The sequence below is a fragment of the Melospiza georgiana genome, chromosome 33 (assembly GCF_028018845.1).
Source record: "Melospiza georgiana isolate bMelGeo1 chromosome 33, bMelGeo1.pri, whole genome shotgun sequence".
NCBI classification, from domain to species: Eukaryota; Metazoa; Chordata; class Aves; order Passeriformes; family Passerellidae; genus Melospiza; species Melospiza georgiana.
Window position 1 is genome coordinate 2,171,628 of NC_080462.1, and position 12,652 is coordinate 2,184,279.

General features: G+C 54.3%; 3 protein-coding genes across 4 annotated transcripts in view; 2 read left to right on the plus strand and 1 right to left on the minus strand.

Moving 5' to 3' along the window:
- The window catches only part of POLR3GL (RNA polymerase III subunit GL), a 36,281-nt gene that overhangs the window by 18,165 nt on the left and 5,464 nt on the right, over positions 1–12,652 (plus strand). The gene's annotated exons all lie outside the window — the stretch shown is intronic.
- HJV (hemojuvelin BMP co-receptor) lies at positions 2,395–6,921 on the minus strand. Its single transcript, XM_058042823.1, has 3 exons — positions 6,798–6,921; positions 5,036–5,541; positions 2,395–4,381 (listed from the first exon to the last, which is right to left on the minus strand). The coding sequence occupies exons 1-3, from the start codon at positions 6,895–6,897 to the stop codon at positions 3,752–3,754; spliced, it is 1,236 nt and encodes a 411-aa protein (XP_057898806.1). The 5' UTR covers positions 6,898–6,921; the 3' UTR covers positions 2,395–3,751.
- BOLA1 (bolA family member 1) lies at positions 10,261–11,758 on the plus strand. Of its 2 annotated transcripts, none has more exons than XM_058042934.1 (2): positions 10,261–10,312; positions 11,217–11,756. In XM_058042934.1, exon 2 carries the CDS (start codon positions 11,227–11,229, stop codon positions 11,641–11,643), a length of 417 nt encoding a protein of 138 aa, XP_057898917.1. In that variant the 5' UTR covers positions 10,261–10,312; positions 11,217–11,226; the 3' UTR covers positions 11,644–11,756. The 2 variants fall into 2 exon arrangements, with proteins under 2 accessions (XP_057898917.1, XP_057898918.1); XM_058042935.1 differs by lacking the exon at positions 10,261–10,312 and adding an exon at positions 10,332–10,382 and having other exon boundaries at positions 11,217–11,758.

A 12,652-nucleotide genomic window follows, 5' to 3' on the forward strand; every position in this document is an offset into this window, starting at 1 on the left:
GACCCCTCTATCTGAGATTCTGCAGGGTCAGAGATCAGGATCCCTTTTCCCCTTCCCTCAGGGCTTGCACAGGAGGATTTTTTCCTGTCAAATCCCATTTTTCCAGCTCCCACTGCAGACTGGGGTGTGGAAATTCTCCATCCAGGTGGGATTTCCTCCCCTGTTCTCTGCCCTGTGGGTGTTTTTTTGGAGCAGGGAGGGGGAGAGAAGGTTCCAGAAGAGCTCAGCCGTCCATAAACAGGGAGGAATTCAAATTTTGGGAGTGCAAAGTCCCGTGTGTGTCACCTTCTCTGGCAGGGACAGTGACATCAGAGAGGGGCAGAGCCCCTGGAGCCCCTCAGACAGCAAAAAATTGGGAAATTTTCCTCCTTTTCAGCAGCAGAAACTGCTCGGAGCTGGGAGTGTCAAGGTCAGGGAAGAGAAAGTTGGCTTGGAGCCATCTGGTGTCTGGAAGGTGTCCCTGCCTTGAGGAAAGTGATCTTGAAGGTCTGTTCCAGCCAGAACCAACCTGGAAGGAATTCTGGAATTCTGTAATTCTGTGATTCCTTGTTGGTTGGGGTGAGGATGGAAATCCTGTAACTCTGGAGCTCTGACTGTGCCGCAGTGCTGGGTTCTGTGGACATCTAGAGGCTTTCCCGGGAATGGCAGAGGATTCTCCATCCATCATCCATCTGTACATCCATCCATCTGTACATCAGTCCATCCATCCATCCATCCATCCATCCATCCATCCATCCATCCATCCAACCATCCATCCATCATCCAGCCATCATCCATCCATCCATCCATCCATCCATCCATCCATCCATCCATCCATCCATCCATCCATCATCCATCCATCATCCATCCATCCATCCATCCATCATCCATCCATCCGTCATCCATCCATCCATCCATCCATCCATCATCCATCCATCCATCCATCCATCATCCATCCATCCATCCATCATCCATCCATCCATCCGTCCATCCATCCATCCATCCATCCATCCATCCATCCATCCATCCATCCATCATCCATCCATCCATCCACCCATCATCCATCCATCCATCCATCCATCCATCCATCCATCCATCCATCCATCCATCCATCCTCTGTATCAGGGCCACCATCTCCTCCTGTCACAAGGCCACCATCTCCCAGTGTCCCAGGGCCACCACCTCCTCTGGACACCCTTCAGGATCTCAAACCCAATGCAGGAGTTCATCTAAATGGGGAAAAAGTGCCAGCCATGGGGTGGTCCTGTCCCATTCCCAAATTACCCAACCCTGCTCCTCCTCAGGGACACCCCGGGGCAGGCACAGGCTCTTCCCCCACCCCACACCCAGGAGCAGAACATTGGCCCCAGTCTGAGTTGTTGATGTCAACAAAGTTGTTTCCACTGACGTCAAAGGACTTTGGATCGACCCTTCCCCTCCCTGGTTGATGTCACCTGCTCAAAAACACCTCAGCCTCTCCATCCAACTCCAGCAGAGCTCACTCGGGGGAATTCACCTCCCAGCTGGAGCTGAGGGGCTTCAGGGTGGTGTCCCATGAGGAGGAGGCCTCAGGAGAAGGTTTGGGTTGGATATTTTGGGAATTGTGTTGGTGGGAAGGGACGTCAGACGTTGGAACCGTCCTGGACGTGTTCAAAAACAAGTGGATGTGGTGCCTGGGGGCACGGGTCAGGAGTGGCCTTGGCAGTGCCGCGGGAGAGTTAATGATTAATGATCTCAGAAGTTTCTCCAACCTTAATGAGTCCATAATTCATCAGAAACAGCTTCTCCACGTTGTAACCCAGTTGTCAGAACTGTCCACGTTGGGCCACTCCTGGTGTAACTCTGGGCTGGGTGGAGCTGCTGATCCTCAAATCTGAGCTCTCCAAATCAGAATTCCTGGACATTTTCAGTTTGGGAGCTGCTCTCTACACTTCAGAGGTGGCTCCTGAGAAAGGGTTGGCAAGGGAAGCTCCAGGCCCAGTCCTGGTGGTGCAGGTTCCTGGCTGTTCAGGAGGAGGGAAGGTCTGGTTCCACTGGGAACCCTCCTTTCCCCTTGGAATTCTTGTTGAGTGGCTCCACAGGCCAACAACTAAAGGACAATTAAGTTCTGCACCATCAAACCCATCCCGTTTCCACCAGGAACTCCAGCACCACCAACGCTTCTCCTGAGGGTTTCATCCCTACAGAGGTTTCATCCCCATGGAAAACATTCTCCCCACGGAGGATTTTATCCCCTCCAGAGGGTTTTATCCCTGCCCAGATGATTTTCTTCCCAAAAGGAGACATCAGGAAGCAGCTGGCTTTCCTCTCCATCCACCCAAAGCTCTGGAGCCACAGGAGCATGGCAGGAAGGAGATATTCTTATCCTCATCTGCCACTGCTGCCCAAAGACATGAAGGGACAGATGACAGGAAATGGGGACTCAAAAATAAACCCTTTAATGTCAAACCCATCAGGGATTACCAGGAACAGAATAAAAAATAAAAAACATGGAGCAGATCTCCTGCTCCTCACTGTGTGCTCTGAGCACCCATCCGAGGGGGAACTCACCGTGGTATCCATGAAATTATTTCCTGTGCGTTCTTTGTGCTCTGGGCACAAAAGAGTAAAGAGAAAATCCCGTGGATGTATTGAAACTTGAGTTGTAGAACCTCCCTTGATGGAGCCTCAGTGCCTGGAGGGGCGGAAATTCCCTTTGCCCCCACGTCCACAAGCCCTTCCTGCAATTCTGTGCGACAGGGATGGCCAAGTTTTTAACACTTTATTAAAAATAAAGAAAGTCTTCGCTAAGGAAATGATTTCTCCTGTAGAGCTCCATCTGCTTTACTGAAATCCTCTGAAATATGGGAAATTTGCCCTCCCCTCTGCAGTCCTGCACCTTCCACGGGGCAATACCCTGCCCCTCTGTGTGCCCAGCTGGCTCTGCCGTCAGGAATTCTGTTTTTCCAAGCAAAAGCTCCAGTTTGGGTTGGACTTGAGCAGCAACAGAGAAACCTGGGCCCAAGGGAGAGAATTCCCATGGGAATTTTGTCCTCCCTAAAACCTGACACCGATCCTCAAGCCCAGATCCCGGCTAAATTGAGTCCGCAACAGGTGCCAAGAAAACAAGGAAAAATAGCAACAGCGGCCTGGGATATGGGAGATCTCAAGCTCCACAGCTCCCACTGCTGGAGATTCGCTTGTTATTTATCCTGGAAGAGAAGATGTGGACAAAACCGGCTGATTTCCACTCAAAAGTCTCCCTCTTGGTCACAACGCTCCCCAAAATTATTTGTGGCCTTGCTGTGCTTTGGGAGCAGCTGAGTGAAAGGTCCCAAATCCATTAAAATTTTTTTTTACTGCTAAAAATTGGGCTTTGGGCTTTGAGTTCGTTATTTCTGGATCTGTGAGGTTCCTGAGTGGAATTCTGCGGGATTAACACAGGGAGAAAGGTGGGAAGTGATTTATGGAAAGGCTGAGAGAGGTTTCTAACCCTGGGGATTTATTTTTCTTTGATGCACCACAACGCCACATCCTCAGGGGAAAAGGAACGTGTCAGAATGGAACGGAAGAAAACTGGAACTGCCTTCAGGGCAGGGGAAGGAACGTGTCAGAATGGAGCAGAAAAATTTGGAACTGCTTCAGGAGAGGAGCTGGGACCAGCTGCACCATCCATGTGAGACCAGGGGTGCAAACCAGGGGTTCACCCCTTCCCTCTCTTGGGTCTCTGAGGTGAGGAACCTTCAAGGTGGAGCCAGCAGCTCTCACAAGTTCCCTACAGAGCAAGCAGGGCTTAAAAGTGCAACAAACCAGCCCAAAATCCACACGGGAGGAGGAGGAGGAGGTGGAGCAGAAACGATGGAGAGCTGAGCTGGCAGCCTCCCCCGGCCTGGAAGATGTGGAGCTTCTCAGAATCGGGCAGGAAGAGCCGGGCATCCTCCAGCGCCCCGTGCGCCGCCATGGTGAAGTTGGCATCCCCAGAGGTAACCACGTCGAAGACGCACGACTGGAAGTAGACGTCCTCCACGGGCAGCATCTCCCGGCACAGTGCCCGCGCCGTCTCGGCGGGGACGCGGCCGCGCCCGCGGGGGCTGCGGGACATGCGCTGGCTGTGGGGGCAGCCGCCCACGCAGAGCTGCAGGTCCTGCTCCTCCGTGAAGGCCCTGGCCACCTCCTCGGGGGCGCGGATGGAGAAGGAGAGCTGGCGGCCGGCCTGGCGCACGGCGATGGTGGTGCCGATGTAGCCGGCGCGGATCTCCACGTGCCGGCCGGGGCTGAGCTCGCGGATGGACAGGCTGCTCCCGCCGGGACGCGCGCCGCCGTCGACGGAGCCGTCCTGGAAGGCTGCGGGGACGTTGTCCAGCTCGGCCTGGTAGACCTTCTGGTCGATGCATTCCTTCATGTTCTTGAAGATGATGGTGAGCTGTGGGGAGTGGGGTTGGAGGGGGGTGAGTGTGGTGGGTGTGGTTCCATCACAGGGGTTGGGGTAACTCAGGATGGAGGTGTCACCTCACTTATCCATCCTCAAACCATCCCCGCTACATCCTTTGGGGATATCTACAATATTTCCTTCTTTTTTAAACACCTTTTGAGCAATGGAAAACTCAGGTGGGGCCAAACCCAGCAAGATTCTTCCAGGCACCTCATGGAGCACAAAATTCCTCCAGGCACCCCAAGATTCCTCCAGGTATCCCATGGACCACAAGATTCCTTTGAGTACCTCATGGACCTTCAGATTCCTCATGGACCACAAGATTCCTCCAGGCACTCCAAGATTCCTCCAGGCACCCCATGGATCACAGAATTCCTTTAGGTGCACCATGGACCACAAGGTTTCTCCAGGTACCCAATGGACCACAAAATTCCTCCAGGTACCCCAGGATTCCTCCAGGTACCCCACGCACCACACAATCAGCTGACAGCAGCAGGAGTATTTGAGGGTCCCCTCAACAACCTTCACCACTGTTTTCCCTCCTTCCTCATCCCCCCCTGGGTCTGAAGGGGTTCCAAGGATTTTGGGAAGCACAGGAGATACCCTGACCCTGGATTTGCCCCCCATCCTACGCGCTAACCTCACCTTGCTGGTGACCGTCGCGTTGGACCCCTTGGCCACCGGCGAGCTGGTGGCTTGCACAAACAGATAATCATTGTCCAAGAGCGGCCAGGAGCCCTCCACGCGGCACGTGTGGAAATCATCATGAAAGGTTCGGATGTGGGGGTCCCCAAAAGCAGCGCAGTGCTGGAAACCGGGGGGCCGGCCGTGCTTGTAGAGGAAACTCCTCTCGTAGTCGCAGATATCGAGCGACTCGAAGCCGCGCGCGGCGTTGGGCGCCGCGGGCCGGGGCCGCGGTGGGGCCGTGGGGCCTTCCTTGGAGCAGTTGTTCTGGATCATGAGGTCCTCGATGCCGTGCACGGCCGAGTGGAAGGCCAGGTCGCCGCGGCAGGTGCGCGCGGTGCGGCGGGTGCACAGCGAGTAGGAGCGCAGCGCGGTGCAGAAGGCGGCGCCGCGCTCGGGGCCGCGCAGGTGGAGCGTGGCCGCCACGTACTCCGAGTTGCAGCGGAGGATCTTGCACTGGGAAGAGACTGAGAGAGAAAAGATGGGGTGGGGAAAGGGCAGTTTGTGCTCCTCTGTTCCAGATTTCGAGGTGAGATGTGTTCTGTTGCCATCTGAGTGGCCGTTGGCTTTTGTCAAGTGGGCGGTTTTCGTTATCTCTTCCACAATTGTGGTAATGTTCCTCACTCGGGGTTCACCAAATGTGGAATTTGCCGGCAATCCCAACATGGGAAGAGATGAGAATCTTGACTCCATGTTTCAGAAGGCTGATTTATTATTTTATGATATTATTTTATATCTATCGTCACCATGATATTTTCTGAAAAATCCTTTTGTTAAGATCTTTTTCTCTTTAGAAGCTGAGAAGCCTCAGAAACGAAATGTAAACAATAATTATCTGCTGCTGTAAAATGCAACAGGTGCATCTTTGATTGGTCTCATGGGGTTGTTTTTAACTAATGGCCAATCACAGTCCAGCTGTCTCGGACTCTCTGGTAGTTACAAGATTTTGTTATCATTCCATTCCTTTCTATTCCTTTCAAGCCTTCTGATGAAATCCTTTCTTCTATTCTTTTAGTACAATTTTAATACAATATATATATCATAAAATAAATCAGTCTTCTGAAACATGGAGTCAAGATTCTCATCTCTTCCCATGTTGGGATTGCCGGCAAATTCAACAATCTGGAGGTTCTGGAACACCAGCACAGCTCTGCCCAGAGGGAGGAGCCAAGCATTCCTACCTGGATATAATCTGGAGATTCTGGAACACCAGCACGGCTTCTCCACTGGATTTCCCAGAGGAACAGCAGCTGCCTCTCCTCCCACTGGATCTTCAGAGGAAGACTGCACCTTCCTTTCTTTTTTTATTATTAATTTATTATACTGTTATTAATACTATTATACTATTGTAATTATTAATTTTATTATTAATTTATTATACTAGTATTCTATATTATATTACACTATATGACATTTAATCTGAACTGAATCTGCAAATAAACAGACAACGAGACAGAACTCTCATTTGCTTTAGCTAGTTTTAACTAGCTAAAATTAAAAAAATCCCTGAACTGTAGGGGTTTTTGCCCTTTTCTTTAAACCTATTTAAACCTACTCTAAACTAAGCACTCAAAAAACCACCAACAACTCACACCTACAACCCACCAAACTAAACCACAACATTCCCCCCACCATCCAGCTCGAGATTCTCGTGGAGATTCCTCCTGGAAGCATTTTTCTCCTGATTTTTACAGAGAGCAACCCTGCCCATGCTGATCCTTACCATGCCTGAGGAGGAAGAGGAGCAGGAAAGCTCGGAGGAAGAGGCCGGAGTTTTCCAGCTGCCCTGGGCTCCTACTGTGGGCAGCTCTCCCCATTCCCATCCATGCAGAACTTGGGGGGGTCTCTCACCCACCAGCAGCTCCCGGCTTCATTCAGCAGCTCCCCTGAAACCAAAGGTGGGATTGGAGAGATGGGACCTTTCAAACACCATTTGAGCAATGGAAAACTCAGGTGGAGCCAAAGCCAGCAAGATTCCTCAAGATTACCCCATGAACCACAAGATTCCTTCAGATTCCCCAGGTATCCCGAGGTTCCTCCAGGTACCCCAAGATTCCTCCAAGCACCCCATGGACCACAAGATTCCTCCAGGTACCCCAAGATCCCTCCAGGCATCCCTTGGACCACGAGATTCTTTCATATTCCTCAGGTACCCCAAGATTCCTCCAAGCACCCCATGGACCACAGGAGCAAGTCCAACCCAGCACTTCCAAGGCCACCACTTGTCCCCAGGTGGCACATCCACACCTCCAGGGATGTGACTCCACTTTGCCACACCTTGACCGCCCTTTCCATGAGGAAATTGCATCCCCCTGAAGTTTTATCACCCCGATATCCAACCTAAACCCCCCCACCCCGGTTTTTCTTGAGCCGTTTCCTCACAGGGGTGGGCGTTGAGCATTTCACTCCACCCTCACTTTGGGGACACCACAGGTGGGACCAGAGCCACCCCTGGGTGCCAACCACACCCTGGGACCCTCATTCCTGCTCTCCCGCTACCCCCTCACCTGGATCAGCCTCCTCAGGAGCTCCTTCCCCGCGTCCTTGTCACCAGCTCTGCCCCGGGTGACAGCCACAGAGATCCGTGGAATAACCCAGGAGAATTCCAGCCCCCCTGGGCTCCTCTATGCTCCTGGATGAATTTGGGGTCCCAGGAGCCCAAATTCAGGGCACAGAGAAGGGATCCCCCCGTGGCTCCTTGTCCCCGGCCACCTTTGCTCTGTCCTTTCCCCCCGCGGGGCAGAGGCGGGGGCTGAAATCGATCCCTCTAAATTTAGCTGGGCTCTGCCCCAGCCTGGAACAACAGCCAGAGCCTGGAGAAGGTGGGGCACAGCAGCTCCGGGTTTGGGGAGCCCCCAGACCCAAGGAATGTGGGAGCTTCACTGGGATTTCCTCCTTGGAAGCTCCCGTGGGCACCACTCGGGGGTGAATCCCTGAGGAAAAGCTTTTCCCTGTGGGACGTGTCCAGCAGGGAATGGGGATGGTCCCTGCCAGGGAACGCTTTTCCAGCATTTTGTCTCCTGGGGCACAGCCAGGTCCTGAAGGCAAACATGGCACGGGCCAAAGTTGGCCAATGTCCCCAGGGATCGATGGCCAGTGTCCCCAGGGCTGGTGGCCAATGTCCCCAGGGGTCAGTGACTGCCAGGCCATGCTGGCTGCACTCCTGAAATCCCACCTACACCGGCTGCAAGGAGAAGGAATGGTCAGGAATGTCCAAACTGGGATTTTCCAGGTCCATTCCCACCTGAAGTCCCACCTACGCCTTCAGGAAGCAGCTGCTGCTCCCTGCAAGGAGAAGGAATGGTCAGGAATGTCCAAACTGGGATTTTCCAGGTCAAATTCCACCTATACCTGCAGGAAGCAGCTACACCAACCCCTTAAAGGAGAAGGAATGGCCAGGAATGTCCAAATTGGGATTTTTCAGCTCCATTCCCACCTGAAATCCCACCTACACCAGCTGCACCAGCCCCTGCAAGGAGAAGGAATGGTCAGGAATGGTCAGGAATGTCCAATCCTGGGATTTCCCAGGTCCATTTCAGAGGACAGGGGTGGGAAGTTGGGTCCCTCAGCATTCCAGCACCCACAAATCCCTTTGGGAACACAATCCAGGAAATCCTTCTGGCTCCCGAGCCAAGCTCCTGCTGTTTTCCACCTGCAGGGAGCAAATCCCGGCGCCCAGCTGAGGCCAGGAGGGCTCTGGTATTGGGGTGGGAAGAGAAGAATTTGGGGAAATCAGCGTTTGCCAGAGAGCTGGAAGAGTGGATGCCTCCTCTTTCCAGGATGCACAATCAGTCCCAAAGGATGCACTCCTCCTTCCATGCCATGCTTGGGAGGAAATAAATCCCATTTCTCCAGAAATAATGGGAATAAATCCCATTCCTCCAGAAATCAAGGAAATAAATCCCATCCTTCCATAAATAAGGGAAATAATCTCATTCCTCCAGAAATGAAGGAAACAAACCCCATTCCTCCATAATAAATAAATGAAATAATCCCATTCCTCCAGAAATAAAGGAAATAAATCCCATCCCTCAGAAATAAAGGAAACAAATCCCATCCCAAGCACAAATCCCATCCCTCCATCCCCACACCTCATCCAAGGATCCCAGCACTCCCCTTACCCCAGAAAATGCCACCAAATCCCCCCAAATCCAGAGGAAAATCCCGGTCCTTGGTCAGGGTGGGAATGAGGAGGGAATCCCGGCTGTTGCCACCCAGAGGGAGGAAAAAACAGCTGAAAATTCTGACAGGGGAGAGCAGGGGCTGAGTGGGCTCCGAGAGCACTTTAAAAATAGCCAGGGGGGATTTTGGATCCCAAAAGGCAAATTCCAGTGGGGAGGGGAAGGGAGAGCCAAGATTTCCCAAGCACACACGGAGAAATGGGTGAGGTGGGTATGGAATCCCTCAGAGCTGCCCGTCCTGAGGGTTCTCCAGGTGTGGGAGAGGATTTAAAGCGATTTCTGTGAGCCACAGAGAAATCTGAGATCCATGTTCACCCCTGAAAGGATTTCCTACCAAGGTGCTTGACACAGAAACCAAGAAAAAAGGAAGAAGAAATAAGAGAAGATCCCCATTCTTTTAGTTTTTAGGGAATCTCATAAGGGCAAACTTGGAAAAAGAGGGTGAACCTGGAAAATTAAGGATGGTCTGGGAAAAATCAGGATGAAATAGGAAAAGAACAGGAAAAAATGAGGAAAAATAAAAAATGAGAGTGAATCTGGAAAATATTAGGAAAATGCTGGAAAATAGGGGTGAATATGGAAAAATCAGGATAAAAGTAGGAAAATCAGGATGAACCAGAAAAATCAGGATGACCTCGGAAAAATCAGGATGAAATTAGTAAAAAAATGGGGAGAAATAAAAAATGAGAGTGAATCTGGAAAATATGAGCGTGGTGCTGGAAAATAGGGGTGGATATGGAAAAATAGGGATGAATATGGAAAAATCAGGATAAAAGTAGGAAAATTAAGGATAAAGTGGGAAAAATCGGGATGATCTGGGAAAAATCAGGATGAAATTAGGAAAATAATAAGGAAAAAAATGAGGAGAGATAAAACGTCCCCGTGTCCCTCAAGCACGCCTGACCACGCCCCCACACCCCAGTCTCCGCCCAGACAACCATATAAGGATAAGGGGGCGTGGCTTTGTTTGAATGGGCGGGGCATACGCCGCCTGCGGTGATTGGGCGGGTTGAGTCACGTGGCGCGGCTGCGGCGGTGTCACGTGACTGCGGGAGCGGTGAGGGCCGTGAGGGGATCGGGGGGACCGTGAGGGAACCGTGAGGGAAGCGAAGGCTTTGGGGACTCCGGTAGCATCTGCTGGTGCCGGGGGGTGCCCTGTGGGAGGATCGGGAGTACAGGGGGGCTCTGAGGGGGGGGTCAGGGCCTTTCCGAGAGCTCCGGGCCTGAAAGGTCGCCGGGACACCCCCGTGCTGTTCCCGGGGCAGGGGCTGTTCAAGGACGGTCCTCGCCCCCCAGCCCCCCTTTATTCCCCATTCCACCCTCCAGCTCCCTCTTATTCCCCATTCAAGCCCCTCCAACCCCCACAATAACAGCGGCTGACCCGGCAGAGCCCCCCGAAGTCACCTCTCCGTGTTCCCCCCTCCTGAACCCCTCAATCCCCATCCCTGTCCCCCTTCTCTGATGTGCGGTCCTCTCCTGGGGGTCCGGGGGGTTTTTCCCCTTGCACCCCCCTAATTCCCCCCTGTCTCTCTGTTCCAGCCCTTCCCCGATGCGGGGTCCCCACCTGCACCCCTAATTCGCCTCTCTCTCTCTGTTCCAGCCCTTCCCCGATGCGGGGTCCCCTCCTGCACCCCTAATTCCCCCCTGTCTCTCTGTTCCAGCCCTTCCCCGATGCGGGGTCCCCTCCTGCACCCCTAATTCCCCCCTCTCTCTCTCTCGCAGCCCATCCCCGATGCGGGGTGCCCTCCTGCACCCCTAATTCCCCCCTCTCTCTCTGTTCCAGCCCTTCCCCGATGCGGGGTCCCCTCCTGCACCCCTAATTCCCCCTCTCTCTCACAGCCCTTCCCCGATGCGGGGTGCCCTCCTGCACCCCCAATTCCCCCCTCTCTCTCTCTCGCAGCCCTTCCCCGATGCGGGGTCCCCTCCTGCACCCCTAATTCCCCCCTCTCTCTCTCTCGCAGCCCATCCCCGATGCGGGGTGCCCTCCTCGCCGCCGCGGCCGCTGCCATGGGTGGCCCGGGCGGGCCCTTAGCCCGCACCATCCGTGCCAAGCTGACCGCCGCCCTGCAGCCCACGCACCTGGAGGTCCGCGATGACTCCCCGCGGCACGGGGGCCCCCCCGGCGCCGAGACGCATTTCGGGGTGCTGGTGGTGAGCGCGCTCTTCGCGGGGCTGTCGCCGCTGCAGCGGCACCGCCTGGTGCACGAGGCGCTGCGGGCCGAGCTGGCCGGGCCCCTGCACGCCCTGCAGGTCACGGCCCGCACCCCCGAGCAGTGGCAGAGCGACCCCCAGAACCCCCCCGCGCCCCCCTGCCTGGGGGGGTCCAAGAGGGAGAAACGGCGCGGGGCTGGGCAGCAGGAGGAGGAGGAGGCGGCGGGGAAGCAGTGACGGCGCTGGGAGAGCCACGGGAACGGCGTGGGGATGCTGGGACCCCCCCCAAAAAAAACTGTGTGAGGCTGCCAGGAGCCCCCCGGGAACAACAGGAACCCCCCAGGGACCCCCGAGGAATAACAGGACACCCCCAGGGACAACGTGAGACCCCCCCAGGAACAACAGGAACCCCCCAGGAACAACGTGGGGATGCTGGGACCCCTCAGGAACAACAGGAACCCCCCCCCAGGGACAACGTGGAGCTCATGGGAGCCCCCCAAAAACTGTGTGGAGCTCATGGGAACCCCCCTAGGAACAACAGGAACGCCCCAAGAATAACATAGGGCTGCCAGGACCCCCCCAAGAACTGTGTGAGGCTGCCAGGACCCCCCCAGGACCAATGTGGGGCTCCTGGGACCCCCCCAGGAACAACGTGGGACTCCTGGGACCCCCCCCCAAGAACAACAGGGGGCTGCCAGGAACAACGTGGGACTGCCAGGACCCCCACCCAAAAACTGTGTGGAGCTCCCAGGACACCCCCAGGAACACCAGGACCCCCCAAGAACAATGTGGGGCTCACAGGATCCCCCTCCAAGAACACCAAGACCCTCCCAGGAACACCAAGACCCCCCAAGAACAATGTGGGGCTGCCAAGAACCCCCCCAAAAACTGTGTGGACCCCCCCAGGAACAACATGGGGCCCCTGGGACCCCCACCCTGGTTTCAGCATTGGGAGGGGACAAAAATAATTGGGGTGACCCCCCCACCCCACCCCGTGATGCTCTGCTCCAACCCAGCACCCCCACCCTGCTCCCCACCCTGTGGGGGATTTTTTGGGGTGTCCCTCCCATTGAATCTGCATTAATGAATTAATTTAAATAAAAGTGTTCTGTGGGCAGCTGGAGAATCCTTTTTTTTTTGGAGGGGGGGGGTGGTTGGTAATTTTTATGCTTTTTTTTGGGGGGGAGGATGGTTTTTTCTTTTTGGATGGATGGATTTTTTTTTTTCCATTTTAATTAATTTACAA